The sequence below is a fragment of the Opisthorchis viverrini genome, assembly GCF_000715545.1.
Source record: "Opisthorchis viverrini unplaced genomic scaffold opera_v5_67, whole genome shotgun sequence".
NCBI classification, from domain to species: domain Eukaryota; kingdom Metazoa; phylum Platyhelminthes; class Trematoda; order Opisthorchiida; family Opisthorchiidae; genus Opisthorchis; species Opisthorchis viverrini.
Window position 1 is genome coordinate 281,989 of NW_008751722.1, and position 22,618 is coordinate 304,606.

At 44.2% G+C, this 22,618-nt stretch overlaps 1 protein-coding gene across 1 annotated transcript in view; it reads left to right on the plus strand.

Annotated features, from left to right (window-relative positions):
* Positions 1 to 21,776, plus strand: part of T265_04148 (hypothetical protein) — a gene marked incomplete at both ends in the record, with an annotated part of 45,232 nt that extends 23,456 nt beyond the window's left edge. The window contains 16 exons of the mRNA XM_009168818.1: positions 11 to 685; positions 815 to 1,009; positions 3,760 to 3,982; positions 5,408 to 5,838; positions 7,784 to 8,332; positions 11,842 to 12,509; positions 14,034 to 14,124; positions 14,711 to 15,195; positions 15,936 to 16,022; positions 16,490 to 16,607; positions 16,757 to 16,828; positions 17,181 to 17,257; positions 19,442 to 19,520; positions 20,931 to 21,129; positions 21,231 to 21,368; positions 21,539 to 21,776. Of these exons, the coding sequence (XP_009167082.1) occupies positions 11 to 685; positions 815 to 1,009; positions 3,760 to 3,982; positions 5,408 to 5,838; positions 7,784 to 8,332; positions 11,842 to 12,509; positions 14,034 to 14,124; positions 14,711 to 15,195; positions 15,936 to 16,022; positions 16,490 to 16,607; positions 16,757 to 16,828; positions 17,181 to 17,257; positions 19,442 to 19,520; positions 20,931 to 21,129; positions 21,231 to 21,368; positions 21,539 to 21,687 (4,236 nt within the window). The remainder of the gene's footprint in view (positions 1 to 10; positions 686 to 814; positions 1,010 to 3,759; positions 3,983 to 5,407; positions 5,839 to 7,783; positions 8,333 to 11,841; positions 12,510 to 14,033; positions 14,125 to 14,710; positions 15,196 to 15,935; positions 16,023 to 16,489; positions 16,608 to 16,756; positions 16,829 to 17,180; positions 17,258 to 19,441; positions 19,521 to 20,930; positions 21,130 to 21,230; positions 21,369 to 21,538) is intronic.
* Between the last annotated feature and the right edge of the window lie 842 nt (positions 21,777 to 22,618).

Here is a 22,618-nt window from a genome sequence, read left to right on the forward strand (position 1 = left end):
CTTCCACTAGAATCCACATTCATCCATCATGCTTAATTTGAAAGATGCTTGCAATTCGCAGGATGATCTTCGTTTGCGCGAGGCTTATCGACTGCTCCAGGCCAGTAGCCACATTCGCCTTCCCCGCCTCAGTTCCAGTGATACAGTAGCAAGTACTACCACGTCAGATGAAACTACTAGTGAACAAGGTTCAAAGCTTTTGGAATCTCGCTTGGCTATGCACGTTGCAGCAGCTGGAGTGCGGGTCTGGGCATCCGCTGTTGGGCGTGGTATGCTCGGTTTGGGCAACCTACAGGGATCGCGCGTACCAACACAGCTACGTGTTCCAACTATTTGTTTACGCGGGCGAGCTGTATCACCGACCAGCGGTCGACGTGGTTTGTTCGATTTGGCCCGTGATTCTCCCAGTCCACTGCCTCCAACTAACAATCCTGGAGCCGGTATCGGTGTTGCCGGGATTGGCCGAGTTGATGCTGTGGCTCTTGATGGTGCCGGGGGGCTAATAGGAGATACCGCTGCAGGCGAAAGACGAACTCCAGCTTTAAACGGAGTGCTTCCTACCGGAAACGACTTGACTGGGGTACCATTCACTGAAGCTGTCGACGCCTCAAACCATCCAGGTAACGCCTTGACGTTGGCAGTAGCCTCTGCCGTTGCAGCAAGTGGTGCTGGAGCTGCACTTCGTGTAAGTTTCTTTGAGAAAAAAACATTTCACTGCAAATTCTTCAATTTTACTGATCCTTATGCTAGTCTGAACTTCGAATTAAAGAATGCTACTGTGCGGATATATGCTTTATCCTTCTGACATTTCTAGACTGCGGCTTTAGATCTTCCTCGAATGGTTCTTCGAGGCGGTTTGGCCGCAGTTGCAACCAATTCAGCATCTTCCACGGCCTCTCTCTTGTCGACTGCCAACTTACACCAGACGCCTGCTGTATTGGCTGCAAAGCACTGGCCCGAATTCCACAACGGGGTTTCTGTGGGATTAAGTATTGCGCCAAATGCTTCCGTAAGTGAGATTTTTGTATGCATGATTTTCCACTGAGATATGTTCTTATCAGTCACAGCGGATATAATCGTTCAGCTCTAACACTCGTTATCTAGCTACCATGCCACCCGAAAATACTGTTGTGTCGCCAAAACCTAGATAGGGGCAGTCGAAATGCGGAGGTTAGTCTCGAACCAGGAACCTTCTGGTCAGTAAGTTCGAGCTCACAAGTTACGGTTGTGCATAACAATGCCGAGTCGGTGTCACCCTCCTTTCAGCATCCAACTTACCCAGTATTCACAAATGGAAGATTTTGTTACTAAGTGACCGGACATTTTTGGTCATGTGCTTAGTGCGGAAGAATCACTATCACTGCTTTTCCTCATTTCATTCACTTCTATCATGACAAGGTTCACATATTATTAATTATACTGTGGTTGTCATCGAACTCCACAAAGTCGCAATTTAAGTTCATCTAGTGTACAAGCTACCTTCTTGGGCGCCATTCCGAGTCCTCATTGGTTGTTCGAATTATTCCGGTTGTGGTCGTTTCGGGGGCTCATCGTTTTGTGCGAAAACCAGCATTACAATCTACTAAAAGCTCAGAGATAGTTGTAGCTTGTGGCAGTATGAACGCCTTTAAGAATGCAAACCATTTTTAGTTACCTAAGTGGTTCTGCTACGCAGTTCGACTTGCGTTTCGCACCTGTAAAGCGTCACTGCAAGATTTGGGGGGGGGGGAGTCGAACCCAGAACATATACTCGCAGATAAACCGATCGAAATGTTAAATAAGCTTGTATATCTGCATAAAGTCCGGCGGACTGGCTTGAGGCGAAATAACTTCCAGAATTAGAAGGACCAAGGCAGTCTTCGGCAGCCTCCGACATTTTTGGTGCTAACGTGACATCAGCTTGGCTCTTAAGGGTACAGTGTACAATGCGGCTGTCCCGTCTCGCCTACTCTATGGATCGGAGACGTGGCCGCTGTGTACAGAAGATCTTCGGGGGTTGTTTGCGTTTGACCATCGGTACGTCTCAAGCGTTGCGCGAGTCTAGTGAGGACATCAGTATTGCTGAACTATGCCAGATAGTTTTCGGGAAATTTCACTCTCGATAGCTCAGCTGGTCACACTGCACAGGTAAATCTCCTTAGGCAATCTGCTTCCTATGCCGGTGGACCGTTTGCTTCTTAAAGCCCTCTTCGCTCAACTTTGTATCGGATGGATACGACTGAGAGGCTGAGTTTGTGAATAGGCAAAGAAGCATAAAACTCCTTAGGAGTCAATTCAGTCTTCTTGGTGGGAGACCACGAGACGACAGAAATTAATGGTAGGCGACCGTTGTGGCTGTGTCACCTAGCCAATGACGGTTTCGCATCAAAGCTGTCGCCTTTTTTGCAAGGCTCTCACGTCCTGCCGTAGTAGACAAACAGATCCTTTTGTCGTCAATGCACTGATTGGACCATCACTTCCAACGTACGGCTCTCGTTCCCGTCTAATCCTTCTTCGTTAACGAAGCTGTAGCAGCTGGAGCCATGCACCTCGGTGCACTATTTGTGAGTTAAAAAACTGAACCGAACGGATTGGTTTTATCATATCATTACCCAGACCCTGAACCCGATGTGGAAAGTCCGGGGATGCATCACACGAACATATGAAGGCTACACATTTCCTTCACATGATGGACGGGGGGCGAGATAGTTCAGTCGTTAAAGCGCGATTTTCGTTGCCGGATGATGCGTGGTTCGAACCTGGCCTCTGCATATTGACTTCTCGTGTATAGGCTTGGGTAACCTGGTAGTATCTTGTGCTTCCTTCGAGTGGTAATGCATCTAGGTACCGAGAGGATGTTACAGCTGAACTTTTATTATTGTCATTTATTATTTCACACAATGGACGAATCGGAGCGGAAAACCTCGTAATTTCTTCGTTGAAACGCGCATCAAAAATGTATTTCGATTAAGGACGCTTTATTTTATACTAGTTGGTCATACTCAGCTTGTTTTGACCGCCCTCTAACAATCGGTGAGTGGAGCCGTATTTCCTGGTCAGCAAACACATTTCTGATGATTGGTTCAGGGTTTCGTCAATATCTTCTGTATTTTTTCTCCGACTTGTCCTACAACGCGTTCTGGTTTCAGCGGTGTGAGACCTCACATCAGTCATTCTACCTTATTGATTGATGAAACACTAAACCACAATTGTTGTTACGTTATTGTCGTTATTTCTTTTGTTGTTACCATCATCTAGGTACCCAGATCGGTCGGCTGACCATAGTTGGATCGAATGTGTTGTATCGACTCACTAACGACTGCTGGAACGTACGCTTAGAATCTGAGCATTCTGATTGTACGTGTCAGTAATGAAGGTGGGGGATGTGTTATTTCAGTGTGGTTCGGTGTTATTAGGGAGGATTGGGAAATATACAGACATTTCCAGTGATGGTTCATTGGACCAGCTAATTCACTCGTGATGGGGTATCCGATCTGAAGATACTCATCTGGCCATGCATTATGCAGCACCTGGACTGAAAACGATCAGCCTAATAATTCACTCTGTAAGTGGGCCGGGTGTCGATCATGTACCCCACTCCACCCGCGCAACAAGCACATGTAGTGATTGATCATATGCATTATCGTCAACGTAACGCGGATTCTGGTCTGATGCGCGAGCGCTGCTATTTCCGAAAATCGGTGAGAATATACCGATCCATCTGCCTGTTTATCCGGCCGAATGATCCTGACTTGTCACACCTCCAATTTTTACTCTCAGGTCGATGCCACCTGGATCATGTACAACTGCCGATCCGCGGGAACGAATTCAGACAATCGTGCCACTGGAGCGGCGAATTCCACGACCCAACTCCCCACTCCGGAACAAGCTGGACTTTTGTTCGGTCTCGGTCTGAACGGTCACCTGAATAAAATGACTCCGTTTGATATCGGGGAGTATTTGGTTCGTGTTCATGATCTGCATAATATGGCGGTATTGCTTGGTAAGCTTCTTCGGTTTGAATAGGAGGCTAGATGAATGCCCTCTCCTACTTCATAAACGTCCCGTTACCTACCAAGCTAAATAATCTGGGAAGTTATCATTATGCCGTCCTCCGCACTTTTCGTTGCGGTGATCAGTGGTTGGATTTTTATGGTATCCTTATGACTGTTATTAAACGCGTGCCATCGTAGCTTGTAAAGAAGGCAGACAAAAACTATCCAGCTTGCATTGAGCCTGTTCCAGTGCTTTCCAGGTCGTAATAGTTCGACACAGTTAGTGAAATATCAGAGAATAAGATCAGTGCTTATTGTCGCAACACTGTTTCTTCGTTACTAAGCCTACTAGCGATGGGAGACGATGTTTCGCGTAGCCCATTTTCTGGTAGAGGAAGAAGACCCGTTTCATTGAAATAGTGACATTAATCGTTGTGCTAGAGACAAAGGGAGAAAAAAGTGTTTCCGCTGAAATCAATAAATGAGCGGAGAAATATGGTGGTCTCTTGGCTACGTTCCTTTGTTTCCCTCTACCGTCCAATAATTGGGATGCCCCGAAATTACTCGTGCCAATTCGAAGAATTGACCTTATTTCGAAATCTATGATCGCGGCAGGCGGAATCCTACGCCACAACTGTTTCAACTCTCACAGTTAGGTGGTACAACCATTATTGAGCTCATCTCCCCTGCCGGTCCAGCAGCCAATCGTGTCACAGTATCCACTGAATGCCAGTCGTCATACCCCCAACACAGGGCGTCGGAATTTTGATGATCTTGGCGTTGCACTTTAAATATGACCAGCTGTACAGAGGTCTCTGACCCGCTTTTGGGCGTCTAGTACACTTTACGTAACTTTGGTAGCTCTTCAGCCTAAAACGTTAGCTTGAGAGGTCTGACCGAGAACTGAACTGAGGTATTACCTTTAATACAGACCGTTGAGTGATTTTCAAAGGGCGAACCCTCCCAATCCTCGTAGGATACAGTTTCCATCAATGTGGTTTGAAAAGTATGCTGTTGCAATTTCTCCAGCATTCCTTTCAGTAAGCCAATAAACACGGCAGTGGCTCACAACCGTCGAAGTTAATGGGCTTTCGCTCAACCTAAAGTGTTCATTGAATTCTTGAATCCTGCAGTTGAGTAATGTTTGTTTATCCTCAGTCGTGGTATTCTCCTGCCGGGCGAACCAGATGAACACTTATGGCGATCATCATTTCATGGTTAACCAAGGGTAGTTTCAGGGTTATCTACATCTTTTTGTTATACTTGGACGATACTTTAATCCGATTATCTTAGTAGCTGCCGGTTTTACTTCCCACTTCAGCTGAAGGATGGTGATTAATCTAACTATCTTTCTGGTTCCCATACTGTCAAAACCCAGTCCACCGGTTTCATCGAACAAACACTTTGACCTCTTTATCATGTTTTATGCTCAGGTCTGTGCGCAGGAAGACGAGGGAGCATGGATCAGTCAGTTCTTCGCCTATTGGCGATCCATTATCGACCTCTATTGCCCTCAGATCCTCTGGTACATGTTCAACTCGCGGTGCCAAGTCTGTGCCAAGCCGCAGCTGTATTCGGCTTAGGATTACTTTATCAGGGTTCTGCTCATCGGCATATCACGAATTTGCTCATCACAGAGTTAGGACGGTCGCTCAATGGGAGCACACCTGGCGGAACCGGTTCGAAGGGCCTCCAGCCCGACGGGGATACACAGCACCAGACGGGAGGAAGTACAAGCAATACAACGGGACCGGCTTCCTCTGGTGGATGGACAGGTGCTGCAGGTTCCGGTGGACTTGCCGGAGATAGCTGTGAACTTATTGCACTTTCAGCTGGTCTCGCTCTTGGACTCGTGTTATTACAAGTGAGGCTTCTATATCATTACAGTTTGTTGGTAATTTTGGTGTAATTGTTCATACCTTCACATGTTCTTGTTGGATGGCTTGACGGCTTGATATGTGGGGAGGGGGAAGCATACCTAGAGTCGTTTGCAACAGTCTTCAGATTTTGCTTCTTTTGTTTCATTATTCTAGTAACTGTTTCTGCTAACTTCATGCCAAGAGGTTCTACGGCAACTGGTGAACAGGCAGATAAAACTGAGCGCTTTTTTAGCGTACAAACGTGTAGTAAATGATCCCTTCGGTAACTCAAGGTCGCTTGAAATGAACCCTACAGCTTATACCCTCGTGTCCATGATCAGTAGAATAACGGAAGGTCTACCATTGTTGTTGATCTGAGTGGTTAAGCTCGTTGTCCTGGGACCAGATTGTTTACTATTTAACTTCTGAAAACTGTATTTGCGTTATTTTGAGTAATTTTTAGTCATTTCTGTGCTTTTAATTACTCTTTGTTTTCAATAGTTTAATTTCGTATGATGAAGGCATTGTTTTTAAGCAGATCACTGTCTTCCTCTCCAAATGGGCAGCCGCAACTGTAGGTTCCACTGTACTTTGACATGCAGCGTCCTGTCTTTCCAGACTGTCTGTCTCTATTAATGCAATCAAGTTGGGGACCAGGTGATATCACTCTCTTAAAAGCTAACTTCTAGGTCATTTTGGTGGCAGTACGGTTTCCTACCTAGTGACTACTTACTACGTCCATTCCATCTGGCGGCATCCGATCTGAACGTAGGTCATGCACTTTCACAACGATTAAAGGGAATGCAACGAACGTTCGACTGACAAACTAGGTCAGGGCTTTCCAAATCAGCGCAGTTATTAGGACCTGTCCATTTTGTTGACCCCATGGAATTATGTGGAGTGGGTACGTTATTTTCTCATTTCCACCCTGGATACGCGTCGCTCAAGTATATGGACTTATGGATCTATTGAACATGGTGTCCTCTCTTAAATTCATTCCCACGTGAGAAAAACCATGCGTAAAAAGTAGTACATAGGTGACACAGCTATGCCGATGATTAACGGATCTCTAGTGCATGTTTTCCGTGGATGTACGAATTTTGTTTTCTGTGCCTTACTGTTCTTTTCTTACAGTTTTGGGATTTAAATTATATTTCTCTTCAAAGCGCCGTTGGTGCTTCCTTCCGACCACAGATTTTCCTTTGGATATCAGCCTTGATTCTTTGACTTCAACGAACCATTTCATGCAATAATGGTAATAATAATGGGACCATCCTTTTTCTAGGTTCCAAGGATTTGTTCCGTCTTCAATCATCCTAATTGGGATAGACACACATGTTGCACCGGGGTCATTGACCCCAATAATATATTTCGGTGGGACCAAAAGTTGGTTTTTCTTGCGAGTTGTTGAATAGCTACGACTCCAACTTATAGATGTCTTGCGTACTGTACCACAAGCCTTGAGGAACAAATCTTGTGTCGACAAAACGTCAAAATTAGGCAGGAGCATTCGAGACGCCGAGGTTAAGTTCGAACCACCGATCGTCCGATCACTAAGTGGGCGCCCTAAGCATTGGGCTATCCTGAGCCCAGAAACATCGTGTCAGAATTGACTATCACTTTCTACGCTGGTATTTATGGTCTGCATTAGACGTATTTCTTCTAACCTTTGATGTGTTGCCGCATGCCAGCGTCGATTATCCGCATTCCATATACAGTGACTGGTGTATTTAATGATGGAAATATAATAGAGTATCCTTTTTCAAAGCCATCTGCTAAACTAAGTCCTGTTTGCGATTGCTGGTTTTAGTTTCGTAGCATTGTACTCTTTTTGTGTCGTTCTTTATTCCATGGCTGTACTTCCAAGTGCGTTTATCATTCCTGATAGTGTTTAAATCCTCTTCATATCGAATGTTTTTTGAACTTTACCTGCCTAATAAAAAACAACAGCGTGGCGATTCGCCTTGTGGATTGTCAGACCTTCCGTGGGCAGAACAGCTACACGCATACATGATTGGTGCACCACGGGTGACTCGCTTGCCTGGATCCTCTGGATACAAACATGGTAGCCTCAACTTCGCTGAAGATATTTGTGCTTGGACTGAAGCTCCCGGTCGGTTGCCGCTACGCCGTGCATCCGGTATGACAGCATATCGACCTGGCTTCGCATCAGCACCACCAGATGATGGCCTTTCTACTCGGTCAACAAGGAATGATCTGTCGCGTGTATCGGATCCTGGTGGACTTCGTAACGCGCTCCTTACTGACGCTGGACTGTTATGGGATGTTTCACCACTCGCAGCTGAATCACATCAGGACCTTGATATGCTTCCTCTTCCAGGTGAAGGGCGTGGGCGACTGGGTACTCGCACAACTCGATCTGTAAATGCGGTTTCACCATATACAGGTTCAGAAAGGGTTGATTTCACAGGTCGGTCGATTGACCGACGAGGTCCACCTGACTTAGGAATGTTTCAAGCCAGTTCTGCGAATCCTCAGGTAAGCAAAGGCAGACGGGATATTTGGGCGATTTGCATCGTTTTGTATCGCTCGTGAGACAGTCCATAAATCATTTGAAGTAAACCATTTTCCAACACTCTCAGCCCAACTTGGATCTCTTCTCTTTTTAATGCTAATATTTTGGCCGATCATGCAGAGATCAAGGTGCAATCACTTCATATGCTTGGGCAACCCCAGTTTATATGAGATATAATCTACGCTAATATTTGAATGATACAACAAAATGACAAAGGCTTTCGGATGTACACATTTCGCTTTTACCTGTTCAATCGCAATACTAGAAGCTATCGTGTTTTGTTACAAATGAGGAAGGAGCCAGTTGTATGGTGGGCCGGTTTTCATATCCAAGGCAAGTTAATAGATCGTGTCAAGGTCTCTTGTACGCATAAACTGGGTCGATAGTGATTGACCAATTGGAAACTAACAATTTCGGGTTGACATTACACAGTAAGTAAGTGAGAACACTGTACTGGGGTCAATTCCGTGTCCAATGGATAGAACGTGCTTGGCAATCTATGAGCGTGGTTTTCGGGTCTCAGCTTGGAAGCCACCGGTCGATCGGTTAGGTACATGGATCAAACAACGAGGCATGTGTTCCGACGCGTTCACATAACCTTCCGCCTGTTCTGCCAGTGTACGTTTCAGCGCAACTGCACGCGAACCGGTGCACAACGTGAGGCATCGGAGTTGCATCGGAGGTTAACTTGTCTCGTTGGTGGGGGCTGAATAAGTGAGCTACTAGGGTTGAACGACTGGTTATAGCACGTAATTTGTACCGTATGGCTGCGGTTAAGTACTCTCCCTTAAACTGCAACCTGACAAAATAACCCTTCCTTGTTGGTAGTGTGAGGAGATTTGGGATTTTTGTGGAGTTTTCGTCCTGTAAGTGAAGCCAATCTATGCTGAAAAGCCGAGAAGCACTGTACAGCTGTTTCATCCTAATTGGGAATCATCAGCAGTGCGCATCTCACGAAACTCCGAAGAGTCTCGAACCCGGGATCTCCCGGATAGTAGTTTGAACACTTAATCGTTCGGCCACGAGTGGTTGATCAGCAGTGTGATTAACTCGCACCTAGGCAGGATATAGCGCCGCTCATCGTTCAATCACGGGATCCACATCACGCGGTCACACCTGTTGACTGGCTCTTCGAGCGGCGCTATATCCTGTCTATGTGCGAGTTCACACTGTTGATCAGCCACTCGTGGCCGAACGGTTAAGTGTTCAAACTACTATCCGGGAGATCCCGGGTTCGAGACTCTTCGGAGTTTCGTGAGATGCGCACTGCTGATGATTCGCAATTAGGATGAAACAGCTGTACATTGCTTCTCGGCTTTTTCAGCATTGATTGGCTTCACTTACAGGACGAAATCTCCACAAAAACCCTTCCTTTTTTACTTGGTAGCTTATGCCGTGGACATCAATTAATTTTTTGAGTGGCATTTAGAAATCAGCTTTCATCTTCCTGAAGAGATTTTGGCGAACTATACGTCTGGCGTGGTCGAACAAATTGTATTACCCAGTCCATGAGGGGTTATGATACAGTGAACACTTAAAGGCGCCCTCTGAGCCTCTGACAACAAGGTTCAAAACTGTTACCAGTTTCTACCTCAAATGTTGGTAGAAGATTTGGATGTACACTGCTCATGCGGTTGTACAGGCTCTCAGTGTGTGTAAAAACTGAAATGTTGTCCACATATCTTTTGTATGGTACATTATTAGAGACCTCAACAGGAAAAATGCCTTTCAGTGGTCCCTAGAAAGACATCTGCTAATAAAGATTTAACAAGGACAACTCACTGCCATGCCATCGATTTGTTTATAGACTTGATCTTCAAAGTCAAAGCGGATATTTTCAGTGCATAGGTGAATCGTATCTTTATTTAAAGTGCAAGCAAGAAGGATCTATATAGATTTTACTCAGCTATATCCATTTGATGTTAGCTCATTGATATTGTTTGTATACGACGTATGCTTATGTCCATACTTTGCGGTACTTACCCCTGGTTAATTTTTGAAGCATGGTTAGTGAATTAATGAGTGCGTATGTCTGTCCTGTGTGGGATCAAATTCTAGCATTATGACGATGAAACGGTGATTGAGAACGGTACGTTTTTATTTCGCAGGGGCGGAATGATATAACAAATTTGATCCTCTTGTTCTGAGACGTTTGTCAAACCTGCCTCACATATTTACTTTCTCTAGTTTTATACTTTTGTTTACTATGCAGCCGAAGCGCTCTCATTTGGGCATTTTATTCACCTGATCTATTGTTTCTCACTATCAACGAATTTTAGTGATTTGAAACCGGACTTAGACGATTAAGGTTAACGTCTCCCATCCAAACTTCTATTTCGCCTATGCATGGGACCTTTCATGAAAGTTTCACGCTCCACGAATACTGGAATACTCTTCTGCCAGCGGTTATAATTTTTTATTCAAAAACTCCATTATTCATTTTCCCACTTAGGCTGTTTTTAATATACGACTGAGGGGATCCGCGGGTCCAACACCATGAGATGAGTAACAAGATATGTCAAGTATGGTCACAGGAAGGGTCATTGCCTTCAGCCTGTAGGCTTTTTCATTTAACATCAACCGTTCATGAGTTTCGAGTTTGAAGGAACTTCGGAGTATTGTAACAGAAGTGCGCGATCGAGACACCAAGCGAGCACTAACGAAGCTCGACGGGTCACCCTTCAAAACAACCCATTTAGCCTAAAACTCGTTTTACTGAGTAGTCATATCTGGTTTCATCTCTGCAATCGAGCGTCATCTGAACTATAGTATGCAGCGTTTCTCTGTGGGTGCTCACCGCCTGGTAATAGCACTAGGGTTATTGGTCTATTTTTGGCCTGAGTTGCGAACCAAGTTTCACCATACTGTGACGATTGTCTTTATGCGTTTAGTTTCGCATTAGTGTGTTTTTTTTGCACTTCATATCTCGCTTGAATTAAAGCGGCTTGGCGTGAAATGCAAAAAAATTTCCGGCGTGGGATTTCCAAGATAAAACTCGTTATCGATGGAACCAAATTCCACCACCACCAAATTCCCCGGATGTGCGGGAACTGCTGATGATTCTGATACCATGATTGGGAAAATTTTTGTCTAACATGGGCGATTTGCTAACACAGTACGGCCTCATAATCTTAGGGTTCAAAAATGACGGTGATAGTATCTTCGAACATTTCAACGCCTCAAAACTTTCACAAGTTTGTCAGGTGTGTGCTTTTAGACACGATGCAATAAATCAAACCGCATAAGAACTGGTAACTCCGAACATACTTGATTGTGTTCGTCCTTAGTCCTGGGATGTTTTTACATGAATAATTTGATTGAAACCGGGTATTTTTGTATGTATTCAATAAATTCCTGCAGAACGGACACCCGACACTTAAGAACAATCCGATTCTCCCCATGGATGTTCCAATTTGACGTCCCAGACATAGTATTTCCACCGTATTTAAAATTTTCTCTCATTTTTCACTAGATCAGAGAACTTGACTGCTATAATGCGGATGTCAGCGCACCCGGAGCAATAATGGCTTTAGGCATGGCTTACCTTGGTAGTGGAAGTGCAACAATCAGCTCTTGGCTCGTCGCTCCCAGTTCCCTCACCCAGCTGGAGTTGATCCGTCCAGACCTTCTTTTGTTCCGTGCACTTGCACATGGGTTGGTCAACTGGCACTCTATCGTACCTACAATTGAATGGATCCGATCATTCTGTCCCCCAGTGCTTCTAGATCGACTGTCTCGTTTGTCACAGTCTGCTTCCAACCAAAGTTTGCATAACCCTACCCTGAACGATGTCGCTGATGTGCCTACTGACCCCTTATTGGCTGAGCTGTCCAGCGAAGACGATGTGGAAAATCGGTGTCCGGATTTGCCTGTCACCAGTGCAATCGAGGGTAGAACACGGGCTGCGTCTCGTGGGCCTAATCAAGCATCTACCACTTTTTCTGTCCCGTCTTCCGTTTTGTTGAACCGCAGCACCCGCTCCACTCCTAGAAGACCTCAAAATCTCGTTGTCCGAGGCCAGTCATTGACAGCCGAACCAACTGATGCCGGTCGGCGTGACAAACTGTTTGCAGGATTGCAAAGTTGGGAAAATCAATTCTCTGTGGATTCATCTGGAAGAGTGGACGGAGAAGCTCTAGGGTTAGTTTATCTCATTCGCTGTATTTGTGCTCACACACGACTGGTAGTCCTTCACCAATTTGAGTATAACCGATTGTGTATGAAATCAGCTGATGACAAATGTCCCTTTCAGTGCAACTTCACTTGCAAGTATTTGTTCATTACCAATGAAGAAAGGTGAACAAGACTGAAACCCACAAGTTTGTCTCACTTTGGGGTGTAATACCACAAGAAACGCCTTCGTTTGTGGCCTCGAAGCCATCTCATTGTTTTACCGGTTGCCTTCATTTTTTACTCCTTTGCGCCATTGGTACTAGTCCCCTTACCTAATAATTGCTTCTGCCGTCCACAAAAAAGAACTCACATTCTCCAGTGTAGTCTATATACCCGCTTTCGTATAGCCAATATGTGTTGATTCAAGTATCATGGAATGTTCACAACCAAGTATGGCCATCTAGTAGTCACATATGATGAGGGTAGTAATTTTTACTTACGGGCCTGCGATTCTCATCATCCCATTGACATTGTGTTTCATCAGCCGAATGACTTGTAAGCTTTTTTTTAATCCTGTGATCATGCGTGTATTTGTGACTTCGCAGCTGAAATCTATAATGTGAATTCTGATGCGAATAAATTTATGGCACTGAGCTGACTGGCTGGTGAGTACATATGTAATCTAAATATGGGATTGTATCGGAACTGTTGAATATTTTGTGTAATAAAGTATGAAGTAAAAATCATACGGAAACGGCTTCTTCGTTTTTCGTCTTTCGGGAAACATTTTAGAAACGTCGTGCGAGACCTACGACGTCGAGGATACGGCAACCAGTTTTAAAACAAAAAAGGCCAGATGGCTTAGTGGTTAGAGCACGAATTTCCCGATCGGAAGGCCCGTGGTTTGAACCCCATTTCTAGTTGTCAACTTCCTCTTAGCAGTCCGTCTCCCGTCTGGCAGTATCCCCAACCTCGTGCAACTTATTGCATTTGGGGACTCTGTAGTATTCATTTTCCCTCCTACTCCACTTACACTGAGCGTTTACACGTATAATTGTTTTCTTCAGTGAAACTTGTGTTAAGTTACAATGTGTTCCAAGTTACCCAGAATGAGAATATATTTTTCGTTCTGGTTAGGGTTTTGGTTCAGGTAACATGTACGGTCAATCTACTCGGTTAAGTAATGCTTCGTGAGCCACAACAAATTGACGTACCATTCGCTGTCTACATTGAACCGGTTGATCATCAACGGTGTGAATCGCTTTCTCCGGGCAAAAAAGGCTGTCTTTTCTCAACGGGAAGGTGTCAGTTTGAGCGCTCTTTCTCGATATAGCTTTCTCCTACCGGTCTCTTGTGAAACGTGGTCGTTGAAAACGATACCGTAGTTACGTACATATTCATTAGCTGATGTTTTACTCATCAATTGTTTTCCACGTAGGTGTACTTGCCATGATGAAACAGATTATCTCTGGTCTTTTCCTAATTGCTGGTCGTATCATCTAGTGTGCGCTGTCACCCTTGCAGTGACTCTTGATCCACTCGATTTTACAGTTTGGCTTACTTGAATATACTCACGGGACGAGCATTTGTCCTCGGATTACGTTATGCTGGCACTTGTCATGCTGGTGCTGCTTCTTTACTGGTGAGTTCATCTGTTGGTGCGGTGCATGCGTACGTTTTAAATACTTTAAAAGACACGGTAATACCATTTTGTAAAAACATCAAATTGGCTCATATAAGGTGGATGGCTGTAGCTCATAGGCAACAACAGTAACTCGCTGGTTGTGCTGTAAACACTAGTATAGGCGTATTGTGAGCAATATGTAAAACCATACGGTGCTGTGTTAAGAGTGAGCGGAGGAAGCAATGCTTGTCCAGACCGGCTGCAATATTCGTTCGTCTCAAGAATCTTAGACGACTTTCTTCACAGAATGCTCTCCACATCACTATTGTCGCATTCGATATTAATGTGACAACTCTTTTCTCGACACAGGTGCCATTAGGCGAGAGGGCCGACCGAGATTTTGTGAGAGCTATCTTTTACTGTACTCTATCCCTCCTGTCTGCTTCGGACCACAGTGTCACGATAGATTATAATCATTGCTAGGGATGGTATGCTATTCCACCGCGTCAAAACATGTTAAGCCTTTATATCTGTACATATTGCTTTTATGTGACCATTGGTACCAAAGTTCTCTCTACCGTGATCTAAAATTGTATCTCTTCAGTTTGATGTGGCGAAGTCAATCCTCGATGGCTCCTGGTGGCCCAACATATCCGAAGTCTCTCCCACGGACCACCACTCAGCTGTTTCTCCACCTAGACCCACTCTAGAACTCGCCGCAGCACATTGCCTCCTAGCACTTTCAATGATACTGGCCGGTTCAGGAAACGTGACTGTTCTTCGTTTGGTACGACAGTTACGCGCCATACGGCTGTTTCACGCGAAAAATGTTGATCCGAATAATCGACCCTTGGACACCGATTCACAGTTTAAAATTCCTTGGATGAACATCGCCCGACTGAACGCGGTAGCGTCTGCTGCAGCTAAAGCCGCAGCAAGTAATGCGAGTTCTGCGCTTAATTCCTCAAACAGCGCGACAAGTGGACACATATCTATCGCTGCTGTATTTGGCGTTGCGTTGGGACCATCTTTTGGCATCCAATTGATCTATTCCACCATTGTGGGTCTCCTTTTCCTCGGTGGCGGCAGGTAAGTGTTATCCGTACTGCTCCATAATTTGAAGGTTGCGAGTGCTCTTTTATATCATTAATAATTAATGTTAATGTTAATATTATTAATATTAATGGTAAAGTTAAATTTCAAGGATAAATGTTCTCCTATCGCAAAACATCGCGAAATCTTTCAGAGCGCGGATCGCTGGAACACTTCAGATGATACGTTAAGTATCTAGAAATGTTTCGCAAACAGTTCAAGAATGAATCAGCTTTAATTGTAAATGTTCTCGGGGGTTTCAGCTCCTGGTAGCAATCCCAAGGGTTTGCACACCCCTTATGACATCTCACCCTGATGCTGATTTGATTCTAGACATTCTGCTGATCGTCTCAAAAAATTTTTTTCAAAACGTCTTTAAAAATATATGGTCACTGCAACGTTGAGAACGTATGTAATACTATCTGGATGTTGACTGTTCTCCTTTTACGAATTTCCCTATGTATGGAACTCTTGATTCATCTTGTTCTCAAACACCATCCGGTCACAGTGCGGTTTTATTTCGTTTTGTGCTAATTTTTACGCACTACTTCCTGACCTTTTATTTGTATGTTAACTAGGGTAATTTGGTTGCTATCAATGTTCTGTGAGCATAGAGACGCCTAATGTTTCCTTTACGTTAACTGAGGTAAATGCGAATTGGGAGTGAGAAGTTGGTGTTTTATACGATCGGCAGTTCCTGCCCTTACTTACTGTTCCCTCTTTATTTTCGAACTCAGACTGACGTTGTCCAACACGCCAGAGGCTGCAGCATTGCTTTCTATTGCGTTTCTGCCCATACTACCAAACTTCTCGGGCGACAATTGGTAAGTCACCTGCAGATTCCTCAGGATTTGGATGTCAGTTATTTTGTGAATGTACACCAATAGACTCACTATCGCTTGGAACGGTATAATTCAGTCCTATTGTCCCCGACTTGGCGTAGTTCCTGAGATTGTGCAACCAAGGCTAAGTCTGTGTCTAAACGACAAGTTCGTTTACAGTACTACCAGACACCAATTGCCCCTCTGTTGACTCACTTCATGTCGTCTCTGTGGTTGCTGCATAATTCACATGGTCAGTCTTCTCAGCATAATTTTGTGAAGCTGCAAGTTGCTTGTTACTCTTCTTGCGTATCTAGAAGGCTACACGCTTTGACAATGACCAGTTTTACCCTTTGTTCTCATGATGTTTTCCTTTATATTTCGTACTTTGTGATAGTGCAGTTTGGCTTTTGTTCGCAGTTCGCGTAAACATTCATTTTACACGTCTGTGTGGTTTGGACGAATTCTAGGTACCATCTTCAAGCTTTGCGGCATATGTACGTGTTGGCCACTCGTCCCAGACGTCTGTGTGCTGTTGATGTTGATACTGGACGTATCGTGCTATCTGATATGTACGCAATGCTCAAGGTAAGCTGTTTTCATTAATCCATTGACGCAGTTCCCACGTAGTGACTCAAGTTGTGTAACTGTATAAGTATTGAAAACGCGTATTTTCATCTCTCCCTCGTGCATATTGCTTAGATCATCACTTGTGTCTCGTCCTTACTGTGCTTTAGAATCCACCGACGTTCGTTTCGTCTAAGGATACGGCTGTTTTCCCCACTAATCGACTCGACGACTTTGCTTGGGTAAGTTAGACTGATCCACCTACTATTCGGTTACTACAGTACATCCTTTCGTCATCCTATCCTGCTCCTCATAGAACATCTCGTGACCTGATGATTCTGATGTTTGGCGGTACCATTCAGGCTGTGTACCGGCTGTAACACTAGTTTTGAGTTTAAGGAAATTTCTGGCTCTCGCACTGTGCTCCTTTAATCAGTACTGAAAATGAAGGTTTGGATCTTTTGGAAATCAACACCTATTATGCTGTGCTAGGTAGTAACCGTCCACTTTAGTGCTAGCCACCCATTACTTCCTCCATTTATCTATTCATTTGTCTAGTCTGTCTTCCAATTTTCCCTGCCTTTTACAATACAGATAGAAAGCAACCGCGGATCAGACAAATACTGGCCGACGATATTTCACAATGGAACACTCAACTGGGAACACTTGAAGTGTGTATCTTCTTGTCTACCTGTTTACTGTCTGTTGATAGCAGGTTCTAGTCAGGATTCATCTTGGGTGGTATTCATATGTAGGCTCTCCATAGAGGAGAATGTCAGTAGCTCAGGTAGCGTAGATGGTCGTTGGCTTGTTCACTGGGCTGGGCAGTTTGGTTGCAAACGTTTCATCACCAATCGAGGTGACATCCTCAGTGCGACCATATGTAGGCTATGCAGATGGAGTGCAGTTAGTTGGTCTGCGCTACGATAGATTTCCAGCTGTAAGTACAGTCTATTCACTTTCAGGTGCAACTGAACTCATCAGAGTTTTATTTAACCCGAATGCATCTGTTGGATGACTTTTTAGATACACAGGTTATCACACTGATCTATGAGATTCAGCCGCAAGGTGACTCAGGAAAACTGAAGGATGAGGGATCCATATATATCAGGTTACTTGGTCTTACTCTAAGTTTTTCTGGGCTAGATGTGGTCGATAATGTGGACATTGTCTGGCGGTAGCCACCTTTAGGTATTCTTGTGAATTGTTTTGAATTTTTGTTAATTGTATAAACTTGGATCCTGATTGTTCGTAGAGAACGACGGTTGCGCCCCGTAGAGTGGTCTTTGTTTGGCGTTGGAAGAGGGTAGATTTGGGTGGGTTAGAAGCTTCTCCACACCAATAAACAAGTCTGCGGCTATTCTCAGACCAAATTTGTTTCTCTTTTTCGTGAATCTAGCTGGCCACGCACCCCTACGTGAATCGATAAATCACATGAGATTTGTGTGACAGAGGTTGTGGGAAGCTGGCTAAGGGATTTTGTTTGTTGGTGTGAGTTGTCAATTAGTAGGACCGATTGTCTAGGGGGAATTTGAGCCGGTTCTGGGTGTCTGGTTCTTCCGGTTCGGTTCATGTGAACATTTGTTTCATCACCATCATCATCATCATTATCATCATCATCGACAGTATGACATCAGTGTTCAACACCGATGCTTCAGTGGCGAACACTTGTCTAGATTATCGCTTGCAGTATTCATTTATCTCTGTTGGTGGACAAATGCTAAGACAGTTGGGTACGAGCGGAGCGTTTGCGCGGTTTTGCTCGGGTTGGGTGTTTTTATCTCTTAGCGCTTCTACTGATGATTCCGCTTGCATGATACTTGCAGCATTGTGCAGCCCCGCTTATCGCCAGCTGTGCGCCCTCTGTTCTTTTCACCCTGTACTTCCAGCAGCCACTCCCTCAACTTGTTGAGAAAGTGTAGCAAACGGTTTAGTACACACTGGATGCACGTCTTTCAGTACCATCCTTTAAGACTAACTCGTTGTCTAACCCCATAAGTTATCGCAATGTCCGATGATCTTTTTGCAACTAATCTGTGGTCTGCTTTTCGCGAGAGACCGTTTCCCGCTAGCAACTCCCCTATCCTGCATGGAGCTTCGGTACAAACATGTTTAAACTATGAATTTGCTTCATTGTTCACAAGTATACCATTAAGAAATTTCGTGTAATTCTGTTGAACGAGACGGACTACACGACATACAGGCTGCTAGTAAAATGAACTACTTCTAGTGTGCCCAAAAAACATCTACTTCGGTTTTCCAGTCTCCTGCTGCATACTTTTGGAGCACTTTGGAGTACTTTTTGGAGTGGCCAAGGGAGGTCCACTAAGACTCGTTGCGGCGGTCAGCTTGAAGGAAACAACGGAAATCTTCATATGAAAGTGTGTTAAGTGCGTGGGGGATAACTATACAGTGCGTTTTTGAGACGGTCCCTCGTCGGGTTTCTTAATACACGACCATCCTAATGCTCAACTGACCTTCGAACATGGAGACAACAACCAGATATCATCCTTGACTGTTGGATTACACAGCCCAGTTGATGGGCGCATCAGTGATCCTACTTCACACAATGAATCTATGGTTACTTCGATTCGCCGATCAGTCGTTATTGCAAAGTGGGGACCAGAGCTGTGCAAACAGCATCAGTTATTAGCTTGCTGATGCTACTGTAGTGATCCGAAGGCTGATGTTTTAACATTAGTTTTTTTTCCGGACAGTTTCGCTTATCAAGTTGACCCATGAGATGCAGTAAAATACACCTTGTTTGTTGTGCAAACCTGCAATACTGTGCTGTTTTGGCTTGGACTTTGATCACAAATGTTTTCTTGAATATGCCTACATTTCTTGGTACTCAGATGTGCACTCGAATCTGCCGGATACTTCTTTGTCAAACGACGGAATAAGAATGATGAGAACGATCTATTCAAACACTGGGTGAGTTGGAAATTGTATGGGCGCCGTGTTCGTATTTTGATTCTGAGGAATTTCCTGTGAAATCATCATCATCCTGTTTAATTGTCCTCTCATTGAAACTTCCAGTAGGTTGAGATTGTCAATCTTCAAAACATTCTCTTGGACCCACTTGATCCGTAGAAATTGGCGATGGGCTTAGGATAAGGATACACGTGCATTTGATTAACCAGTACGCATTGCTTTCCCACTCTCGATGCTCCCGTATTTCTATCAACGTGGTTGTTTCGCACTTCGATGGTGGCAAACATATACCTACTTTCTCCACCAATCGTCTGCATGAAGGTGGCCCGTTATTGCAGTCTCAATTCGGGAATTCCCACACACTGACTTTGTGAAAAGCGGTTGTCAATCCCATATTGGTTCCAAAGGTGTAGGTTACAGAGAGCCTTTAAATTATGGTTACCCATATTATTTCGATTTTCTGGCATACGTTGACGGTTTATGGGCTCTACTTATATCAGTATAAGGGTCGCGTATTACGTGTTCTGTTCAGGCTGTAGTTCACAATCGTTGGAAATAACCCCGATTCGGTCACCATGCACTTAACAACCACTTAACAACCAAGTAATAGAATCTATCGCCCTTCAGCTATTGTGTAGAGTTAATTCTCTACATAGGGCTGGCGACAACTCTGTTGGTTATTGATGGTGAGGTTTTATATTCTCAAGAGACGGTTATACAGGTAGGGGGTGCACACAACTCTCACTGGGTACTTTTGACTTGATGCACGAGTACGATTAGTTGTACTAAAGCCATAAAGTCGAAGGCGGCGAGCAAACGATGCAAGGTCATTATGAAGACCTAGCACGGGTTACCTATACTTGATGAACTTGATAAAGGGGTGGTTGATATTAGGTTTATTTATGATTTCTTCTAGAGTGCCCTAACTGTATTCGGTACGAGTACAATCAAAGAGATTGTGGGCTGTATATGACTTTTTTGGGTTGGGGGAGTCAACATTGGAAATACAGGTCTTTTGAGTCCAATGTTTTGGTTACTGTGGGAGATCTTCAATACGAGCAAAGCAATCAGATTCTCAAACCTTATTTCTCTTGTTCTGTTTGATTCCAATTATTTTACTTCTCACGAAGCTCACCAATGGTGACTGATCTGAACGCTGTCACTGCAATGGTGCTTTAAAATTCAAAGGTACGAACCCAAAATGGCCTCTCAAAATTCGCCTATGAAAAGTTGACGATGTTCACTAGGTTCGAGTTCCCGGCGAACCCCACCAATACACCGCGTGTTTATAACCATAGGAAAAAATGCGCTCGTAGCTTCTTTTTTTAAAACTATGCACTTCTTACTTTCTGTGTTGTCTTGTTTTTGCTTACAGTAAGGTTGTGGTTTTTGCCTTGCCCCTTTTTCAAGTTTGGGAGTGATGCACCCGGCCGTATAACGGACTTGCGAACGCTGTATCAGCTGAAATTGATCGTCACCTTCTTGAGACGATTCCCTCCGACGCAACAGGGAACCACGAAACAACCTGTTTACTCAAGTACAATCACTTTTAATCCGAGTAAAGCTTTGGCTGCGGCCGTCACTGAGCAGTTTGTCCAAAAATTCAAAGGTACTTTGTTGCACCTTATTCGATATAGCTTTGTACGGTTGCTTATTGTCTTTATACTAAAGTTGATTTCTCTCTTTTGACTTACTTCCCGTTTCTTACAGACGTTACGCAATCGCTACAACTGTACTACTTCGGTAACCATCACGGGGATTCAAGCCCTTCTTTGCAGCTGTCAACAGCGTTTCGGGTTTGGTTCAGTTTACCTGACCGTCACGTCCTTTCGCCCATACTATCACGGGGTTAGTTCTGATTGCATGTGATCATATACGTTATAATTTTCAATGTTTGATCTTTTCCGGTCATCTTTATTCACTCATCTTAGATTGCTTCTTATGTATCAGATGTCTGGATACGACAACTCCCGTATATTTGGTAGGATTTCTTTAGTTATCTTTGTTTTCTTTTTCAGTTGGAGCTCAACCTACTCTTTCTCAGTTCTTAACGGTAATTCGTTCTACTTGCCCTTCGTTGACTCCAGTCACCAATATCTTTTGGTTGCACAAATTCTTGTATCCGCAAACACCAGAACCGAGATCAGGTGATCTAATTAACTGTTGACCGACGGACACACTTGAGACCTGCTTGTTCTATTCCATCCTGGTCGGCTTATGTACTCTGTACTCTTGTAAATATCCTCCCATTTTCGGTTATACACAGACTTTATGTATCAGCGATTGACTTCGTTTTCGAGTGAACCGTCAAGCTGTTATAATTTGAAAAGTACCAATTCAACCATATTCGACTCAGATGCTCTGTACACAGTGCCTTGTCGGTAATCGTTAAGAATCCAGTACCATACTAGGTTCGTTGCAGTCGGGGTTTCTAAAACTGTCTGTCTGAAATTCAGCTAGCGATGATCCGTTTGTTGGTGAAACCGTGGTGAATTCCATCCTTCTTATTCAAACAAAGTGAGACATTTATTTGATTGAGAGGTGAGCTAAAGTTCCTTCGAAATGCAGCTGAGTTCTCGGTGGAATTAACAACTAGGCGGAATTCCTTGATCAATCATTCTACTGATTCTGCAACTACCGAAGTTTTCGCTGCCTCTTTCAGTAATACCGTACGAATGCTCATACCTGGTACGGGACTTTCTTTTACGTATGTTATGCGCATGGTAAAAGGCTTTCAGAATGGTTTGCTCGCTTTCATTATTTGGACTGTGTAGTAGCTACTTCGGTGTGTCCGAGATTTAGCGCGTGTGTCTTATGTCTTCGTTTCCAAGCATTACAATCCTAAACCTTCTGTTGTCGCACAGCGATTCAAGTTCAATACAAGGGTACAAAAGGAAGGAAGATGCATTGCGGATTTCGTAGCGGAATTACGAGCCTTACGGAGCACTGACTACGGAGATTTTCGAAACGATATGCTCAGAGATCGCTTGGTAGTTGGTGTGAGAAACGCCCACATGCAACAGTGTTTACTTGCTGATAGTAACTTAACTTTGGAAACGGCCTACGATACTGCGGTGGCATTGGAAGCAGCAGAAAAT